A 20,834-nucleotide genomic window follows, 5' to 3' on the forward strand; every position below is an offset into this window, starting at 1 on the left:
CTGTAGTCGTCGTGGACTGGTGAGCTTGTGACGTAAATGACTTTTTTGCAACTAATTTATACATAAATCCATATTATCATTCAGTGTAATTAATACACAAAGTGCTCTTGAAGCAAGCGTGCATTTAGGCGCGGGTTCCCATTCATCTCCGTGTGGTCAATTGTGTAGCTTCGGGACTTTCGACGAACTCGTGTGCGTTCTCCTACGAGTCACGCTAATCGAGGTATGTATGATTACGAAATGATAACCTTTTTAATTTCTTATTCAGTTGTGATATTTTTAGCTTAAGCGGTGATCAATTGTATGAAACAAGTTCGAGACTCGACTCGATTGCTATGAAAAATGAACGAATTGATCAAGTTAGGTTACTTGATTGGAAATATAAAGTACAGACTAATAAATTATTTTAAATGTTTTTTTTGTTTTTTTTTCTGATTCGTGTGTGCATAATTAATTTCAAACCTGCGGTTGAAATACTATCAAAGCGTCCTATCATTCCTGGTTGAAGCAACACGGAAAAAATTGTTATCAGCGATGAAAATTCTGTACAAGCTCAGGAAAAATTATTGATGCCGTGTTCGTGGATGAAGTAAGGGCGTAGAATCTCTTATTAGCCACCATCAACTATCTTGCTCGTCTTGCGGCGAGACACGAAAAGCTATCATCAACTGTGTCGGAGAATTTAAATCAGCTCAAAGTGAATGGAGGTTGATGACAGTACACATTACAGTAACTAGGTAGGAGGGCGAGATTCATTGACTATCAAGGACACGTAGTTATATCACAAAGACTTCTTACAAGAACGCAGGCTTTGTTGCGACTTACACAAGCGCCATTGAAGCTATTTGGTTCCATATGAAGTATTTTATGAATGCTGATGAAATTTTAACGCATTTACAGTATAAATCATATTTGATCAGAGGATAAAAGAATTTCAGAATGAATTAAACTATAAATCATTTAAAAAGCATGATTGAAAATTAGAGGTATGCTTCGTTAAGAATTTACAAGAGCTTAAAGGTGTCGGTTAGCTATTGATTTCATGGTGAATTCTCCCTTCCAACTCACATCCATGTCCTTGTAGATTAGATGGAGAATGTGACATTACATTGAGAAAACTGGCAAGTTGTAGCCAACGAGTTTGTTTATTCCATCAGTTTTCTGAATGAGTAACATGTTTAAACTTAGCTTTGGAAGTTTAAAGACTGAAAAGTGGAATTAGCACTTTGGATCGAAACTGGTGATCTGATTATCAATTCATAATAAAAAAAAGAAAGATATAAGGACAGATTTGCATTTTCAATTCTTGTCATAGACGACTGAATTAGGTACACCCTTGTACTAACATGTCCGTTCAGATCAATTAACAGCGCTTATGAATCACGGAAAGTAAAAGGGGGAACAGTCAGTATTTATCACCGGGGAGGGGAAGGGGTGTAAGAGAAAGGGACTGGAGGATTTGAATTGTTTCACGATTGAATTCACCCGATCCCCCGATAAGGCCCTGACAGTTATTTGGCAGCCAATTTTCTTTTAGTACCCCTCCCCCGTGAGGGGTACTACTGATATCCCCCCTCCCCCCATCCCCTGAAGACCACGTGATACCCACGGGGTTAGAAGTAAATTATAGTGATGATTGATCATTCCATTGTTTTTGTTGTATTGTTTTCAAAGTCTTATTTAGAAGAGGGTTCACTTGAAGTATCCGCAGAATTTGTCCCTCGTTTTTCGCTGTTTTCGTTTCTACTCACGACTAAAATTTTTGATGCATTGGTGATTTTAAAGGGCGAAAATAGATGCTAGTCTCTCTTAAGGATTAAATAGTTTTTTTGAAATGCAAAAACATTCCCTAGTACAAAGCGAAACAAAGGAACCGAATGAAACTATTCATTTAAATTAAATCAGTCATGCTACATATGCGTTTTCAAAATACTGTCCCTATTTTCCACGTGTCCCCTTAAATGTTCGAGGCTTTGCAGCGCTAGAACGGAGAAAAATTCATGCCACGTTATTATTAAGAAAAATGTCTACCATAACGTATTCACATAGACGAAGATAAAATTCTAATTATCATTCTGAGAGCAAAAGAGCTTTTCAACAACTCCTGCCGAGATTTGATATAACATGCACAACTCCAAAATAAAAAATCCGTAAGAAGAGAAACACTAATCACCTAGAAAGCCGTCATCGTGATATGGCGCGACATGATTCTGTTAATTAAGATAAAGAGGACCTCATTGGCGTGATGGCATTTACGGCTAACCTTTAAAAATTTAGCTATTTTACGGATCCTTAAACACATTTACGACTGGTCTCTCACCTCTCGAATGATACATCGTATATAGACGATTTACTTTTTAACGACTAGCGGTAAAAATCCATAAATTTTTACAGCTAACGTTCTGTCGTTTGGCAGGTAAGGGAACCCTACTGTGACCCTCTTACAAGGAAATGTATTCCGGGAGTAAATCTAGCTGAGGTCATTTCAAACACACGACGCTTACTTGGGGCAGTCATCGTCATTGCTTACTCCTACTGTACTCTTCAATCCTAATTTTCAGAGAATAACTCTGGTTTCATAAAATCACTCTTGTTAAATCCTTTCCATTGGCTCTGACGAGGGGCTAACGCTCGAAACATCAGTTTTTGAACTCTTTCGGTAGCCAATTTTCTTTATCAACTCAGTTTATAGAGAGAAAGAGTGGTTTGTCGATATAGGCGAGACGTTTCTACATAATTTCGAACGCGCGAGTTTGTTCAGGTTAAATTACGGTACAGAGCACTAAAAGAAATGGTTAGGTCAACTCGAGAAAATCAATTATCTTTTATTTGTGAGCACTTTGACCTAAATTGTCTTTGTTTCTCTGCATTAAAAAATTGAATTTTCTGCCAAGCTGCGCCTGAAATCCAGACATACCGTTAGATACAATGCAAAAGACACCTTTGGACTTTGACCAGATCACCTGAACACTTTGTAATTTCTCAGACTGATGTTATTCATTGCAAACCAGTCCTTAGCTTGTCGACACCACCGAATTGAAATTCCCAGCTGGTAGCTGTGGACACCTTGTACTTACAAGACTCAAAACAGCAGAGGCTTGGGTTGGTATGCTTCATCGATACTAGCTGTAGGTTTCTTCTTATTTCGCGAAGCTTGTTGCTCATAAAAACATGTCATCGCGGCCAAGAGTTCATCTTAAGCTGAGCCTAATTGAAGCTGAAAAAATATTTTTGTAAGAATAGAAATACTCGGCTCGACAGCTTAGAAGAAGATCTGGGCTTAAGTTCAAGAATTTTCCTTTGAAAGTCCGGTTCCGTAAACTTTCGCAAAAATACTCCTCATTGCGTACTCGTAGGATTAAAAACAATTTTAAACAAAAGGATCATGATAAGTCCCCAGATGGTCATTAATTATCTAGACATGAAACCGGGTGCAAGTAGTTGTTCTCTCGCTCGGTTGCGTGCGGCAGGGCTCACGGTATTATGCTTTTTTATCTCATTTATTGGAGACACACTTATGAATCACGCCCTCCACATCAAGACCCTGCGCGAATAGCAGGAATAAGGCAGGAAGAGAGGGTGTCTTTTACCAAAGACGACCCAGCTATCCTAGAGCTTCGTTTTTTCTCTTTTAAGATGTGAAGTCAGACAAATTGATATAAACTCCGCAGAAATGCCTGCTAGGAGCCATTCAGCATACACGATTTTCTTTTCAGTCTTTCGCAGAGCCAACCATGTTAGCACCCTTAAGTGTCTCTCAAAATATAGGACGATGAACTCTATTGCGCTGGCTCTCTCCACTTCCATCGGCGGGCCTGCAGTTCATTTCTGTCTTTGGTTTCCTAGTTTAACACGATGAAAATCTCTCAATTATGATCAGTTATAAGACACTTTTTTTAAGATATTGGCAACAATCGCATATTTTGACAGAACAGTTTAAATTACCATGTGTAGACAGGAGACCTTGCTCCCACGAAGAGGGCAGATCTATTTAGCTTTATCTGGTTTCAGTCTAATGGATTCTACTGATCAATTGATCGTTAATTCAAATTCAGTGTTTAATTCTCGCAACTGGATAAACAAGAAGGAGACAAACACTGAAACTTGCCATAAATAATGTAAAAGAATCGTGTGTTATCTTTGGATGCCAAGTATTAAATTCATGTTTCCATGTAAACTGAAATCAAAGCAATTGCAGATAGAACAGCTTTGAAAAAGATAATTCAGGCTATGACAGGGCGTGAAACTGTGCCTATCTCAAATACTAGCTGAGCATAAATATAACCGTAGCTACCGAGCTCACTTTAAAGAGCGAGGTAAGTTTCAGCGGGTTCTTTGTTCCCCGCGAAAGGACTTTGATCACAATCCCACACAACATATGCAGAAAACGTTATCAGCGGCACCTATGTAGCACTGCTTTGGAGAAAATGATAAGGCGTTTACAGATGGAAGTGATGATATCAAATGCATCGAGGATGGTCCATTAGGATTTGGTACAATTTCTATTCGACATTTTAAGGTCCTCTAGCTAAACAACGAGTCAGAGAACTTAAAGAGTGAATTATCAATCTTGACGACGACATTCCTAATTTCTCTAGATGATACCATAGTTGAAACAATGAGTGAAAGCATTTTTTTTCCTATCACCATGAATTTATAAAACAAACACAACTTCAGTTGTAATCACAGCAAGAAGGAAAGAACGCCTGTTAAATTACTTCCGGTCCTTTGAACATCCTGTATGTAAGGACTTACTTAGACAGATATGGAATACCTTTCTCAAGTGAAAGATCTTTACCATACTCCGGTCAGTGCTGCTTTTTAAAAGGAGACACCTGAAAATTTGTGCGTCAAGCAAAATTTACCGAGTTTCGATGTTCGCCATTGGCAATCCGCGTTTTTCAAGTCAATCCTTAGCTGACTTGTTCTTATTAGGTTTATCAACCTTTTACATCCTTACATCATAGTTCATATTCTCCATACTGTTCTTAATACATTTCCTGAGGTGCTAACGAGGAGAAGTTTTTAAAAAATCTTGAGCTCTTTTAAAGGGTGATCATTTCTTTTATGTTCGTGACCTTAATGTGAGATTTAGGGATAATGTTTTGTGGAGAAATTAGATTCCTATCACTCTTCGTAGCATTCTTCAAGTTACAGGTAGTGTTCACTTTCTGACCGATAACAAGTGACTCGTGCCACGAAACCCAAGTAAAGGAATGGTATGTGATCCTTTTGGTCGAGAACACGAATACAACACCGTCAGGCGAAGATACATCTAACCTTTTAATCCAAGGGGTCTCTATATTCCCCTTCGCGCTTTCCTTTTGACACCTGCAGATGAAGATTTCAGCTGATCATTCAGAGCGAAGGAAGCTCGCGCGCACTTGAGTGCATGCTTCATATCTATCCTTATTTTCAGGAAGTCCTAATTTACACTCGCGTTTTTACTAATTGGTTTTTTGCTCGATGTCAATTCATAATTCGATACAACTGGTTCTGCACGTTCAAAAGTTAGACAGTGCTATCTAACGATCAATGAAGGTAATTCACAGCTCTTGCATCTTGAAAAAGCATCGTTCATTCGCCAACTTTTTCACTTTTCATCCAGGGCAATCTTTCCCACTTTTGCCAACCTTGTTCCATCTTGAGCTACTATTAATTCTAATGTGTTTTTCCTTTCCGAAGTGAAATCTTATGGTCTTCTTTCAATTTTCACAGAGCTAAAAAAACTCTCCACGTAGACTATCGTAACACAGTAACTAAAACCCTATCATTCTTACGACTGACCAAAAGGGAATTTTTCTTTTCAGTATCAGAACATTTTCAAGCAATGAAAATGAGAATCAGTCAGGAGCTCGATTTATAGATTAGATACGAAATTCTCCGAGCTTAAAATATGAAAAGTGTATGGCATACAGGGCGGAGAACTGACACTTAAAAAGTCAAGATTGAATGAGTTGAAAAACTGGAAAGTGTCCCACCGTATACTGAGTTGAGAACACAGATAGATAATCCGGCATAAAAAATGGTGTACGAAGACCAGAACTTTTTAAGTTTTGCGTTGGATTGACAGCAGCTAATTGCAGGAAATCGTTTAAATCGAAGTAGGATCTTTAATTCTAAATCAAATTTCAATTGTATCGTTTGACTGCATGCTTGAGATCTGTCCTTATCTCCAGGAAGTGCTAATTTACACCTAGACTTGCTCTAAGTGGTCGACTTTGCACAATGTCAATTCATGATTAATTTAAGACAACAGGCATCGTTTGTTCCTAAATGACTTTGGTTCGCTCACATTCAAGGCATTTTTTCACGTCGCAACATTCCATCCCTTAGGCAAGCTTACCATCCTCGCCATAATTACCTGATACCGTAAACTACCTTTTTAAACGCTATACGATTGAGTAAACCGGAGCAATTACAGCGGCCAATCCAATAAAGGAAATTTCATGAATAGCCAATAAGAATTAAGAATGTAGACATGAAAACTGCCAGAAGCGCGGGAAAACGCGGGTGACCAATTTGCGAATGGTTTTAGTCTTGCATTTGATTGGTTGAGAGGAGAGGCGCGAATTTTCTGGACCAATTATAAACCGTAGGAAACAAAACCAATGCAATCCCAAATTACTTTCGACACGCGTTTGATAATTGCTCTAAAAACCTGGTATTGGCTGCTTGATTCCTGTTAACCGTTAAATTCCCACGGTGTCATCAGCTGAATTCTCCCTTCGAGGCAGAATTATGTACATGTAAGTATAATATCCTACACTTGACGTCTTTGTCAACTCTCATTATTTGATTGCTGAAATAATATAACTGTGTGGAGAAGTTACATTGTAATCTTCTCTAGTATTTACAGTCAAAAATTTAAGCCTGCTTTCGGCCGGTCGTTCAAGTATTTCCACATTCCACATCCGTACAGCTAACACGAATAACTCATACAATAGATAACAGAAATAAGATGACAAAAAATGGATTCAAACCAGAGCTGAAGTTAGTGACACGATGGAATACCATCTGCGATTAAGGACAGCTTGACAGGTATTTTTTAGGCCGTCGGTAGTCAACCGTATGAGAAGTGTGTGGTACGTCGATCCCTACCGATAACTAATAACTGAGGTAATTTCAGGGAGTAAATCCCGAAAAAAGATTTGAAGCTCCCACGGAACTTATACCGGTGGGGTTACCAAATACTGTTGAGGGCCACTATCAAATTGACTTCGAAGCCCCACGATGGGAGAGAGGTGAATTTTAGTGAGTCTTCTGTTGCCCATAGGAATTTGATCGCCATTGATATATCAAATAACACATCGGTAGTACCTTTATATCACGAGTTTCTGTTTTTTCACGAGCTCAGTGACTCTAGTGTTTGTACGTGCGTGAGCGCCGAGCCTGGTTCTTTATGATACTGTAAATGCATTGTCAGTGCGTCAAAGATTTTTTGCCATATTTACAACGGCAAATGCGTCTCTCTAGCACAATTCCTAAACCTGTTATCTTTATCAGCAAGTCTACCAATTTTACTGATTTATTCTAAAAAAAGGGTGATCGTATGTATCTCTTTTCCGAGAGAGTCAAGGAATTTTACTTCTAAAATAGTATGGTTGGTAATTTTTCATTCAGACATAGGTTATGTAACCTTGTCTTTTTTCGAGACACAAAAAAAGTGTTACAAGGAGTCGATTCATCTCTTTTGTTGACCACGTTGAAAGATATTGACAATACTTTCCTTTCCTAGATATCTTCTCTTCATGCCAGCTGGGATCGACGTGCGTGAAATTTAAAGCGGGCACACGGGGTGCTTTTCTCTTCCAACCGTATCACGACAATTTTGATGTTTAATAACCACATTTTTCTGAAAGATCTTGCTTATCGCGTGTTTGTTATTTATTTAGGGTAACTTTACGTCTTGGTTGTGTTTAAAACAGGAGGAGTTCTTTGAAATATTTTTGGATATTATGACCGGGTCGAAATTCCAAAAAAGTAATGAATTAGCTGGCTTAACCAATTATTCCTGTTTAGTCTCCTATGACCATAAAAACAGACGCATATGGAACCTTAGTGGTACTTTATTTTGATACAATTGTAATATGTTTACGAGAATCGTGTCATCTCGTCTCTAAAACAGAGCAGAAGCCCCATCGATTCTTGCGTGAGAACCCAAGTGAACCGGAAACACGATTGCAATCTTTATTTTCCAAGACACTTAAAGTAATATATTGAATCAATATGCTGTTGTCAAGCGAGGCCAAGAATATACACTCTCCTCAAACTCAAACAGAAATGTTTATTGATCAAGGCCAATCGAAACGCGACAAGAACTCAAACTCGACTTCCTGAAACGTGTTTCGGCATCTTTATACTTCAGGCTGAAGTGTTTTCGTTAGGTTTGTGTAACGTTGGTTTCCGATACGTGGGAACAATTTAGGAAGATAGTTAAATGGAGTAATAGGCTCACAAGTAATGCAATAAACGTTGGAGAAATTAAGTAGCTAGGCATTGAATTTCAAGGTGTGCCCTTTCGTTCCGAATATACCATAGCAAAAAAAAGACCGCAGACTTTCTCTTTTCTGTGAACTTGATAGCTGAACATTCCAGAGGCAACATACTTCCTCAGCGATCAGAGCTAAGCTGTGTCCTGATTAATTTTGTACGGCTAACAATGAGCTCGCAAAAGTTTACTTTGTGAAAATATTGTACAGACTGAAGTGTTTTGTGTGCTTATGCAAACTAAAGGAACTTGGTTAACATGATTTTGACTCAAGTTTGATTATATCATGACAGAGAAGTCCCATTACAAATGACATGAGACGTTTCAAGCCCTTTCTGCAAGCACGGTCTTGCCATCTTATATCACTCTGTAAGCAAATTCTCTCAATTGATGACCATGATTTTTTGGTCGGCCAGCCCTGAAAATTTGATATTTGCGGTGAGCGTATGTCACACTAATGGTATAATTGATGTGCAGAAAGGCGACATGCAATGAAGTGGTATCTCTTATAGGACACCATTTTTACTGAAAACAAACAGATCTAGAACCAAAACCTTCTTTGAACAGGAAAAACAGCTCATGCTAGAAATTTAGTCAGTTATTTACGACGATATGATCTGCGAGACTGACCCTAATGGTGAACTTTCGAAACCGAATGTGGGTGTTTACTTTTCGGCAAAAGTATCGAAAGTCTTGGATCAGTTCTGTCTTCATTAGCTAAGTTCAGATCTAGAACCAAAACCTTCTTTGAACAGAAAAAACAGCTCATGCTAGAAATTTAATCAGTTATTTACGACGATATGATCTGCGAGACTGACCCTAATGGTGAACTTTCGAAACCGAATGTGGGTGTTTACTTTTCGGCAAAAGTATCGAAAGTCTTGGATCAGTTCTGTCTTCATTAGCTAAGTTATCAAAAGCTGTGAGGTCAGGCCTTTTTTAATAACCTTTTTTTTTTTTTTTTTTTTTTCATCTTTAAACGAGTTGTATATATTTCACTGGGTGTGGATCCCCTGCACCACATCGTTCGATGGCTCGCTCTTTCCTTTCAACCATAAGTGCCCAAGACCGAATTTCTCCTTACAGTGACGTTACTGTATCAGGCAGACAACTGATGAGAATAAAAGAAACTATTAATTGAGAGTTATTCGTCGATCTAATATCAAATTCTCCAAACTAACATCAGAAGAAATGTATGTCAGGCAGTAAGGAGAATTACTAGTAAGATCTAAGGAATGAAAGGGTTAATTTGTTGATAGCGTGTTTGTCTGTTCAGTGGGAGCGCCAAACAGTGCGAATTTCGTGCTCTCGAAAACAGAACGTCTTTTTGTGGATTGTCTAGATAAATATATTTATCTATTTTTCAACGATAAGAGGGCAAACTTCAGATTTAAGGATCAGAAACGGTAGAAATGGAGAGTGAAGTCTAAGAAAATCTGTTAGTATTTCATCAAATTAGAAAGAGGAAATTTCATCGGACTACAAGTTTATTTACCAAGGTTATTATTAATATGTTAAAGGTACCCATTTCATTGGCATACGTAAACCATAAACAAACAAACAAACAACAAACAAATTAGCAAATAAACAGAAACATAAACAAACAGAAAACTGCGCGATGAAAAAAAAACTTTTGGAAAAGAGGAAAGTAACAAAGTTAATGATACCTCTTCTCTTTGTGAAACTACTATCTACAACTAGAAAACAGATTAAGAACCACAAAATTATCCTATGGTGATAAAATGATAACGAATGGTAAAAAAAAAGAAAAATGAAAAAACTGTCAATGTAGAACCAGAATGTAGGAAAAAAAGAGGGCCGTAATAGCGCAAAAAGCGAAAACCGCAATACCCGCTATACAAATTCTAGCTTTCCTGTCATGTCTTGCCTGCCTCGTGTACTTTTTGCTACCAAAAGAGAGCTACAAGAACCCCCAGTCTCCTCATTTCCATCACGAATCTAACTTGAATGACTAACTTCACGTTAATTAGCGACATGTATAGGGCACTGTTAGCGTTATCAATAGCCTCAAAATACCACTCCTAGAAACAGGTGCCGCCCACACACTTCTCGTGACCGACTCATGACCGCAACCGCAGAAGAATGGCCGAGTTACTATTTACAAATGCGCACAACGCACGTTCCGCTGGTGTAACTTTTGACTACAACAGAAATTGGCCAAGGAATCTTAGCATTGTGCATGAGCCATGTACGAGTTTAATGATTAGTAAATAAAATTAGCGTATGCCTTTTGGATAAATTCCTTTAGAGGTGCAAGTTTGTGAGACCTCAATCATTTTTTGTTCAGTCTCGTCTAACTGTTCTTTCTGGTAAATAACAAAACCTTATTTTCTCGTCCTTTTAGAGGTGAATTTTGATAGATCGTATTTATAATGGCTTTAGAAACTAATGAACTTGATCATCAGTAAAAAATCCAGTCGAGTTTTATGGGTTGGATATTTTTCCTTATTACGACCAGTGCAACATATGCACTCTCCTTATTCGCTGCTATAAGTCCCTATTGCTATAGTATTGAGAATTTGTATGTGCATCAAGAGTAAGGTGAAATTATTTTTCCTCTCTACTATATACACCATCTTCAGACGAAACAGTTGATTATTTTCGATTGCTCAGTAAATAAGAAGAGACACCAAAAAAAAAAATTCATCTCCACAAGAACAAATTTTTGCAAAGAGAAAATATGCAGAACTCTTTCTAAACTGAGGTAACCTCGTGGGACCAGTGACGCATTCTTACTGTGGGAAGTCAGACAGAAATGCGCAAAACAATAACGAGATTTATGCATTCGTACTTAATGAAGTAAACTCAGTTAGGCAACTATCTAGAAAACACGAAATCATATTTCGGTATCGGAAGTTGTCGCGTGAACGATCAGATTTGCAGTAGTAATACAAAAATCTATATTATCAGGGAGTCTCTGTGTTCCGACGTCCACGAGGGAATTCCAAACAAGTTTTCTAAATATATTTATGAAATCAATCAACTCCTTGTTACTCAATGTGAAAATCTTTCACCGTGACGGCCAGGCAGGTTGTTCGTGAGAAATTATTGGGCCGTGCCACCTTGCCGCTCCTTTGTCAATTTTTAGCAGTAAACAGTTGGGTTATCGCTTTTCTTAACGTTGCATTAAGACCAGGTTTTGCGGCGACTGCGTGCACAAGACATGTGTCACTCAATTTCCGATATTGTAATCGATCGATCTGTTGCCTCGACAACGGACAAAGTCAATTATGATATGATCTAAGAAATGTGCTCAAGATCTCCACCTCTTGGGATAACGATGTTGATGGCTTTCGCGAATAAAGCCTATGTTTCACGTACAGTTGAACTCGAGAGGTTTCGAGATCGTGTCTTATTGTTGACGCAGATTTGTTCTTTGCATGTTGCATATTGATTATGGCAGTTTGTGTGGTATGGAAAGTGAAATCTGAGCTGGCTCACAGATGTCGAGCCATGTGCTAAGAGACAACATTTTATTTGCCAGCATTCGTTTTCCGTTTCTATCCAGTAGGTGGTCGTCGTGTTTCTTTTCTTTTTCCAAGTAGAAAATTATATTTTGTGGGAGCTCTAATTACCTCTATTGGCCGGGTTCGTCAAGGGCGTGACAAATGTAAGCCAATGAGTTGGCCTGCATTCCGATACACAGAGCGGAATCCCTCGGCAACCAATCAAAATTAACAGGAAATAAATAGACGTAATCGCGCGCACGTGGTCGGGGCAGCGGACCTTGCAACCTCAGCTTTATTGAGAAGGCCTAATCAGACTTTTTCATTCATTCGAGCTCGGGGCTGTGTACTTGATCAAAGTAAGTTTTAGGTGGGCCTAGCGTGATGATCGCGATTTGGCCGGCGGATTTAGGCAAAAGTGTGATTATTCTACCTCTTAGGCATTGTTTGATCCAAATACCTGTTGAATTGAAACCGTATGCGGCCCCCAATTCCTCCGAGACTGGAGCGGAATTGAAAGTTGAATATTTACTTTGCATTTATGAAGCACTATCAAATCTCTAAACTCTTTTAGCGGACGATCCGATTCTGTCTTTAGCTCAGGTCTCTGAAACAGAAGGTGGACCTCCATGGAAGATTGAAGACCAGATTCTTAGGATTTGGTGGCAATCCTTGCAGTTGGTCAACGCGATAAGACGGGAGAGAATCTTGTGTCAACCCCAGAGGCTTCGCCATGTCACGCTAAAGTGAACAAAGCACATCAAAGAATGAGAGCTTGATCCTCGCCCCGCAGATTGCTTCGAAATTCTGAGCAATGGCCCAGAAATACGAAGAGGTGGCCGAGATCGGTAATGGGGCATATGGTACTGTTTATAAAGCCCGCGATCTTCAAAACGAAGGCCGTTTTGTGGCTTTAAAAAGAGTGAGAATTGTAAACAACGGCGATGAAGGAATGCCACTCTCTACCATCCGCGAAATAGCCCTTCTCAAGCAGATCGACAATTTCGCGCATGAAAATGTTGTAAGGTAGGATCAACGATTTCTCTTGCTTGTTTGAGTTGCAAGTGATAAATTTTAAGGGATATTTTGGAGATTCAGAATTCTTGGTGTGCCTTGCTTCCCTGTGCAAACCCCCTAAGAGTCTTGCGAAACCTCAAGCCCTTCCCATGGTCAAGAATTTTTCTATTTTATTTAATTTTTCATTTCTCTGCGCTTCTATCATCGGTGCAGTCCCAATTAAGTCTAAACAATCTAACGTAACTCAAAGAAAAAATTACAAAAGGGATTTATGGTCTTTAAATTTGGCCATCAGAAAAACTACATGATTAAAATTCATCTTTTGTTTAATCGTTGCATTCCGAGGAGCTTGAAAACCTATAGTTTCACAATTTTATTTGCGTAACTTCAAGCTCAAAATGTTCAGTAGAATACAAAGACAAGATGTTATGTATGATGTAGAACACATTGGCAAGTTGTAATTGTCTTTGAGGCAGCATGTCAGAAATTAATTTCGGCTCAGAAATGTGTTTATACATCGCATAATTGAGAGCTTTAGCAATTCAACGAGAAGCAATTACAGTGCTTAATGATATAAATCACGATTCATTTGAAAATATTCCGATACCTCTCTCTATATGATCATCGTCTTGTAAGTTCTTGATTCACGAAAATGTCGATTAGATTCCGAAGAGACCACTACGTTGCCCGGCGAGCTGAGAGCATCAAAACGGAAGTTTAAGTCTGTTATGATTTCACCGGAAGTGAATTGTTCCAAACGAACGATAGTCTGATTGGCTGAACGACTTACCGCGAGGTGGAGGGTGAATTTAAAACTCACTTTCCCACTGTACCTGCCGATCGCCTCGATTTTATCGCCGCAGAACTTTGTTTTACGCTCTTTTGAAGACAAAATAGACCAATTTTTCAAAAGATCGCTGATGGCCTGACATTTCTGCTCGCTGATACTCGCAACAAGTTGTTTCTGGAAGCGCTGTTTACATTGTATTGATGTCTCATGTTTCTGGAAAACGATTGAGTGATGTTCATCTCGACCTTTCAACGCGGTGTTTTATCTCGATGTGAATACGAGCAAACACAGTAAGAAGAAGATTTGATCAAGGATTTCACATTCCTGTGGGATTACAACAAGGCTTCGACTCAAAAGAAATCGAAAACTGTCAAGTACGTCTTGCTTATTCGACTGGAATTCAGTGACAGATAAACGGCATAACAGATAACTCTAGACACTCAGTGTGCATTCTTTCCCCAAGTTTTTTCCTTGGATCGACGGGTAAGAAATTTGATCACTAATTTGTTTAGACGAAACAAGACTTCATCCTTTATCTCCTCGGGGAATCATTTGATGATATACATGCCAACTGCGATCACTTTCGATTCCATAATTTTAATCTTAAAACATCTTAATTCAATTTTAGCAATTGCTCTTCCCGGAATCGTAAGATAATTGAAATCACATTTTGTTTACAAAATAATTCAACGGAAACGGTTATTTTGTGTATTTTAAATTCTTCCTTCCAAATCCTCTATGGAGTATTAAACGAAACTGGGGCAATTAATGATGACCTTATAAAAGGTTCCTCTGGCCTTAGAAGTTTAGAATGTTTCAAGATCGAGTTTCACCAACAAAATGAACGCCTTTGGTAAAAATACGGTTTGATTGTACTCTCCGTCGAATGAACTCTTCAACGACTAAGTATCATGACTCAAAAAGCGTTGCATGTTTCCATCTTAACCTTTTCTTTAAGTATCTTGTCGGAGTTTTGCTAACAGTGTATCCTCTCCTTGATTCTACCGTGATGAAGGTGGGCAGTAGCCATCATTTAGTTAGTGACTCCCTCATTTAAATTTCGTTATTTTTGAGGACATATTTTTGCTAACAATGGATCTTCTGTGGATAATTACCCTTTGCGGTGTACGTGATTTCACACCTACGTGTGCGTCTTCGATCTTCTAAAACCCAGGAGCACGACCTTGAAATACTTCATTGTTCTGTAATTAAAGATTTAGATGATTTGGGTTTTCTCACATTTCAAGATATACAGTGGTGCACATATCGTGTTCTATAAAAAGATCAAGTTATGTAGAGTCATCAGGCTGTTTCAATTTCAACTATTAAAATTGCAATCGTGATTTTCCGGACTTAAATGAGATGTGTATCATGGCTTTTACATAATCAACATTCCATAAACCCACCATCCTTTTTACAAGAGGGGGTGGGGGAGAAAAGGGGTGGAAAGACTTTTTTTGCTTCCCATTCTGAGTGAAACCTGTCTCTTTTTTTCCAATCATTTTTAAATGAGGATTAGGACCTTTGGCATAAGTGCAAAGACCGGGTTACCCCACTAGACAACCCATACCATATCAATTGGTCCAAGCTCAAGCCCTGACTGTGGTATAGTGTTGTGCCCTGGGCATGGCACTTGACGTTCAAAGTTCCTTGCTCCATAACGTTTAGAGTGGATAGGAGCATAATATGTTGGGGAACCTTGATGAAATGCCAGGGGTAACCTGCAATCCCATTCATGGGGAGTGGAAACATCCAAGTCACTCTTGGTTAGAGAACAGTACACGGAATATAAATTAAATGCTAGAAAAGTCTTCAAGTGACCTATTTTACAGATTTGAAATTCACTCGCCTTCTGTATTTATTAACATTGGAGTTGGCAAGATCGAACAAGGCCATGCCCTTTGCCTCCGACTCCAGCCATAATGGCATGGATGAGATTGGAGGCAAAGAGCTTGATCTTGTGCTAATCCTTTTTAGGTTAAATATGGTGATTTATTGGGTTCTTCCACTTCTTTTATAGGCTTCTGGATGTTTTTCATACAACTTCACCAACAGGTCATGAGAAATACCTTTCTCTTGTCTTTGAGCACATTGAGCAGGATCTAAGTGCTTATCTTGACAACTGCCCACAACCAGGATTGCCAGAATGGAAAATTAAGGTATTGTTGACGTGGAAAGTATTCAGTAAAATCCAAAACTTTTGCTTCCCCAAGGAGGAGTACAAAGGGGTAATGGTTTAGGTTTGAAGATTGAATTGATTCCAAATGAGGCATTATGTTGCATCCCCTCCAAATGACATAAGGACTTGAAGTAACACCCCTGCCCACAAGAGGTGTCCTAGGGGGGGGCACTAACCCTCTGAATAATTTTAAGACCAAACCCTGGGCCCATAAAAGCTGAAAAACTTTGCTAAATGCAAAATTATTTCTCTCCAGTGACTAGATCTGTCTCCCCCCCTCCTCTGGAAGGCATTTTAATGACATGTAAATCGCGCCCACAAAAGCATAACTTTCCAATGGGATAAAGGAAAAAAAACACTTCAAAAAATGTCCGGTAAAGAGCCATTTATAGTTTAAATAGAGGATGACACATTTAAAACCACTTAATTTGGTTCATTTTCAAGTATTCTAACAACTCATTCATCCATTCCAAATCTCAACAATCATGTTTCATAAGTAGTTTGGACCACAATCTGTGTAACATTATTAGGTAATCATTATTCTGATCAAAGACATGCAATACTGCCATAACATATGATTTAGTAATCAATAGTATTCATGACAATCCATGTTTTGCTTCCAAACTTTAAATAGTTGATTCATTTCTGTGAATCTTGGTGGGTACACAGCTAAAGAGATCATGCATATAAAAATACTCCTAATGTCATTAACAAAATTTTAATTCTCATTTTTCAAGGCACAAGTCATGTAGATCACTTGAAAGGTCAAATTCTTCGGTATCTGTTATTGAAACTCCTTTTCTAATGTATATGCAAAACAGCCTTTATTTTCACACACCCTGTTAATTATCAGACCTCAAACAATAGCCAGTTGATTTAACCAAAGTCTATTATATTAGTTGAGTTCAAAGTGTGCAGCATTCATTAAAGAGAACATGTCACTTCTTCATTCATCTTGGATTTGGCAATAATTCTTTTGTCCAATTAAGCATTAACACTGTTCATCCCACATAATATAAGTGGAAAACATTCTTTCAGAAAAAATTAAATGTGAAGACCATCCAGATTAAAGGCTGACAGCAGCTAAAACTTTTTACTAAGAGATGTTTTCTAATGCTAATTTTGGGCTAAATGTGGCAAAATATGTTTTCCTCTGAGTAAATTAAAATGTTAGGGAAAGGAGGTAAAACATTGCTTAAACCTTGTCATGCAAACATCTGCATGAAGCAATGCTTATAACAAGGGAATTCCATGAGGAGAAGCTTTGTAAATTCAAGATACATGTAAAACAAAATAAATGATTGAACAAAATGAACACAGTTCTTTTGACACTTAACCTAAAATGCTTTATGCATGGATGTACAGAGCTATATATAGATTTCAAAGACCAAAGTTGTAACTTGAGTCTAATGCACTAGGTGATCATCATACTGTAGCTTATAATAAATACAAAGTTTGTGCATAGTTTATAAATTGAAATTTAAAGTTATGATGGGCAGTAATGAAACATTAGCTCTCAATAGGTTGCAATTGTCAGGCCACAGCCCTCACTCAGAATATTTGTTTTTGATGAGTACAATAATTTACTACACACCACTTGGAAAAATTCAGTGATATTGGTTGCTCAGTTTGAACTCCAGTTCTGCCTGTTTAATTGCCAAAAGCACCTCATTTATTTATGTGACTTAAATCATAATTCTCAGGTTACAAATGTGGATGTTTCAAAGCCTGTATCATATGTCAACATGACTATACCCAAGGAAACGGCCACCCATTTTTATAACTCAGTATGCTTTTTTATGGCCCAGTTGTGAACGCATCATTGTATTAGCTGTCTCTGCCTGTGAGTAAAAAAATTTCGTCTCATGCCACATCACACCTGTTGATCCAACTCCTCTGATCTTGAGTAAGAATTTACTTTTACAGCCTAAACTTACACATTGTCCAGCTAAATATTGAAAATTTGAAATAAACTTTAAGTCTCCATATTTAAATAATTGTTTTTCCCAACAAATCTTGATGTTTGAGGGGACAGTTTTGCAGGAGTTATATTAGAAGTACTATTCCAAAAACTCTTGCACTGTGTTTCATCAGGGTTTCCAAACACAAGAAAACAAATGAAAGCACAAGGCCAAACTTTAGAGGATTCCTTTGAAAAAACTTTCAAAGCTCCAAACACAAGAAAACAGAGGAAAGCGGGAGGCCAAACTTTGGAGGATTCCTTTGAAAAAACTTTTGGAGCATCTTCAGAAATACACTTTGTTATGGATTTAACTGTACCTTGTGCTAAAGCTCACACCTTTAACTGAAAAACTTTGCAAGTCTATACACTGTACATTGTATTTAGGATTGATGGAGTTCCAATGAAATGATAAATTATTTGTAACAATTTAAGTTGTTAATTGACACAAACCCCTCTCACAAATTTCATGACAGGACTTAACACATCAGCTGTTGAATGGGGTGGATTTCTTGCACTCTCACCGGATTGTCCATAGAGATTTGAAGCCCCAGAATATCTTGATCTCAGGTGCTGGTCAAGTAAAGATTGCAGACTTTGGATTAGCTAGGATATACAGAGATGCTATGGCTTTGACATCAGTGGTAAGTTGTAATGATACAACTGCAACCATAAAGGTATCCTGGTTTCATGTCATATGATTAACAATAGAATACTGACTGCTGAATATTTAACAGCTAATTTTAAAACCCATGTGGGCAATGTTTTACAGTTAGCAAGTACATTAAATCATAATTATTATGATTTAATGTACTTGCTAACTGTACTTCCATACCAATAATACTAGAGTACATGTAGCATGCACAGATCCACATTAATTTGAACAGTGTGCTGTCAACATTTTTAAAAACAAAGTTTGCATTTGTCAGTGATCCAAACTTTCCCTACTGCAAAAAAGTTATGAGCACTGCAAAGTGTTCACCCTAAACAGGTGACTGTCATGTCGGTCTCTGTTAAGATAGAGTCAATTGTTAAAAACCAAAGAAAACTATAGAAGGGTGCCTTTTAGTTTGATTTATATATATTCTCACTATATGATCATTCAGTTGTGGGTAGTCCCAAAAGGGACTGTTATAATTGACAATGGCTGGTCTTTTGAAAGCCTGAGCAGAAGTTATCATCAGAGTTGAGGATGAGTTATTTTTCAAATATCATGGGTGAGGTTTGTTATAACTAATGAACAGTCAATCAATGGACAAACACCTCACTTAACTCTGTTAATGACTTCTGCTCTGTTCTCTGAAGTATCAGTCACTTTTAGCGACAACAGCTGGTTACAGAACTACCCCACCTTGTGTGATCAGAGTGCAAAACAGAATGTTCTTCAAGTTACATTAAGATGATTTAGTGTAAAACTTTTTTGTAGTATTATAACTGAGCTGAGCAAAATTTCTGCGAAAAATTTCTATTTACATTTTCAACAATTTTTCTGTTTTTGGAAACTAATTGACTGTCATTCAATTGACAATCGCCTCACTTCACTTGATGGATAATTTCTGCTCAGGTCACTGGAATGTCAGTCACTGTTAGATGTATTTACCAACAACAGTTGATTACAGAACTACTGTTGCTCTCCTTCTGCCATCAAACTGCCCAACCCTTTCCAGATCTGATTGTTAATGCTCCCTTCTAGCTGCAATACATTTCCTTGTGACTTAGTTATGAGGATTTTGGATTCGATCAAGATGAAAACCTCTACCTGGGAAGTTTCGTGGGAGTTGAAGGATAAACTGAATGTTTCTTCAGGTCATCATCAATTACTTGGCAACTTACAGCAGCAGTATAACTAAAGCTGGGTTGAGCTGATTATAATTATTTCTGCCACAAATTTCAATTTTTTCTTAAATTTTTTGTTTCTGTTTCAGGTGGTAACACTGTGGTATCGGGCTCCAGAGGTTCTTCTTCATTCTAGTTATGCCACAGCTGTGGATATTTGGAGTGTTGGATGCATTATGGCTGAACTTTATAACAGAAAACCACTGTTTGAAGGAAAATCTGATGTAGATCAGCTTCACAAAATATTTAGGTAAACCATTAGTATAGAAAAATATTACGCTGTAACCCATGGTGAATTTTTTTGTGCAAAGGTATCACTGTCATGCTCAAGAAAACAGATGTTTTTTGAGAAAAGGTTTGCAGTATACTTCAATGAACTAGTGGACAGAAGGCTTAAAAAAAAACAGTTTGCTTCTTATTTCAAATCAAATATCACTTTATCACCTGAGACATGTTAAAATTACATGTTTATGACCAATACAGTGCACTGTGTCCAGGTTGTTACATGATGAAGAATTTACCATAAATTTGTACTCTGTTTTGTCATCTCTTTCTGCAGCCTTTTTTCTTCCATTTTTGTCTGAAGTACCAACTTGGATGTTTTTCCTTTTGCTATTACACCTATATCAAATAAAATGTACAGTAGTTTCCTCAGAGTTACCATCAGATTGAGCTAATTTAAAATATGACAATATTGCCCCTTAAAAGTGGTATGCTTCAGCAAACTGCAGTTACTGTAGTGGTTTCTGATTCAGCAAGGAAGCTGTGTCATTCAAACTCCATTCTATCACTGAATTTCTTTCATGATCTTTGATGAATGTACAGTGTTCTAGGAACTCCATTGCAGAATGACTGGCCATCAAGTGTTTCTCTTCAGAGGTCATCATTCCCAAGATATGTTTCATTCTCACTTGCTGAGTTAATACCAGAGATGTGCGAGAGTGGAACCAACTTACTCAAGGTGAGATACATGGGTATACCAATCACTAAATAAACTCTTACTGGTTCATGTACTGTACATGAAGAATTTGACAAAATTCTGTGGTTTAGTTGCAATGGACTACAGAAGTATTCCATCCAGGAGGAGTAGATCT

The 20,834-nt window shown here is 37.9% G+C and overlaps 1 protein-coding gene across 4 annotated transcripts in view; it reads left to right on the plus strand.

Annotated features, from left to right (window-relative positions):
* LOC131771746 (cyclin-dependent kinase 6-like) overlaps positions 1–20,834 on the plus strand; it is a 24,651-nt gene continuing 3,817 nt past the window's right edge. The window contains exons 1-6 of one of the 4 annotated variants that reach the window (XM_066173144.1): positions 1–19; positions 12,557–12,984; positions 15,786–15,924; positions 18,381–18,548; positions 19,830–19,990; positions 20,566–20,701. In XM_066173144.1, coding sequence (XP_066029241.1) covers positions 12,773–12,984; positions 15,786–15,924; positions 18,381–18,548; positions 19,830–19,990; positions 20,566–20,701 — 816 coding nt within the window. In that variant the 5' untranslated portion in view covers positions 1–19; positions 12,557–12,772. Of the gene's footprint in view, positions 20–69; positions 224–3,081; positions 3,103–12,243; positions 12,318–12,556; positions 12,985–15,785; positions 15,925–18,380; positions 18,549–19,829; positions 19,991–20,565; positions 20,702–20,834 lie in introns of those variants that run through there. The other 3 variants (XM_059087598.2, XM_066173143.1, XM_059087599.2) reach the window with 3 other exon arrangements.

Source organism: Pocillopora verrucosa, chromosome 10, assembly GCF_036669915.1.
Source record: "Pocillopora verrucosa isolate sample1 chromosome 10, ASM3666991v2, whole genome shotgun sequence".
In the NCBI taxonomy this organism is placed as follows: domain Eukaryota; kingdom Metazoa; phylum Cnidaria; class Anthozoa; order Scleractinia; family Pocilloporidae; genus Pocillopora; species Pocillopora verrucosa.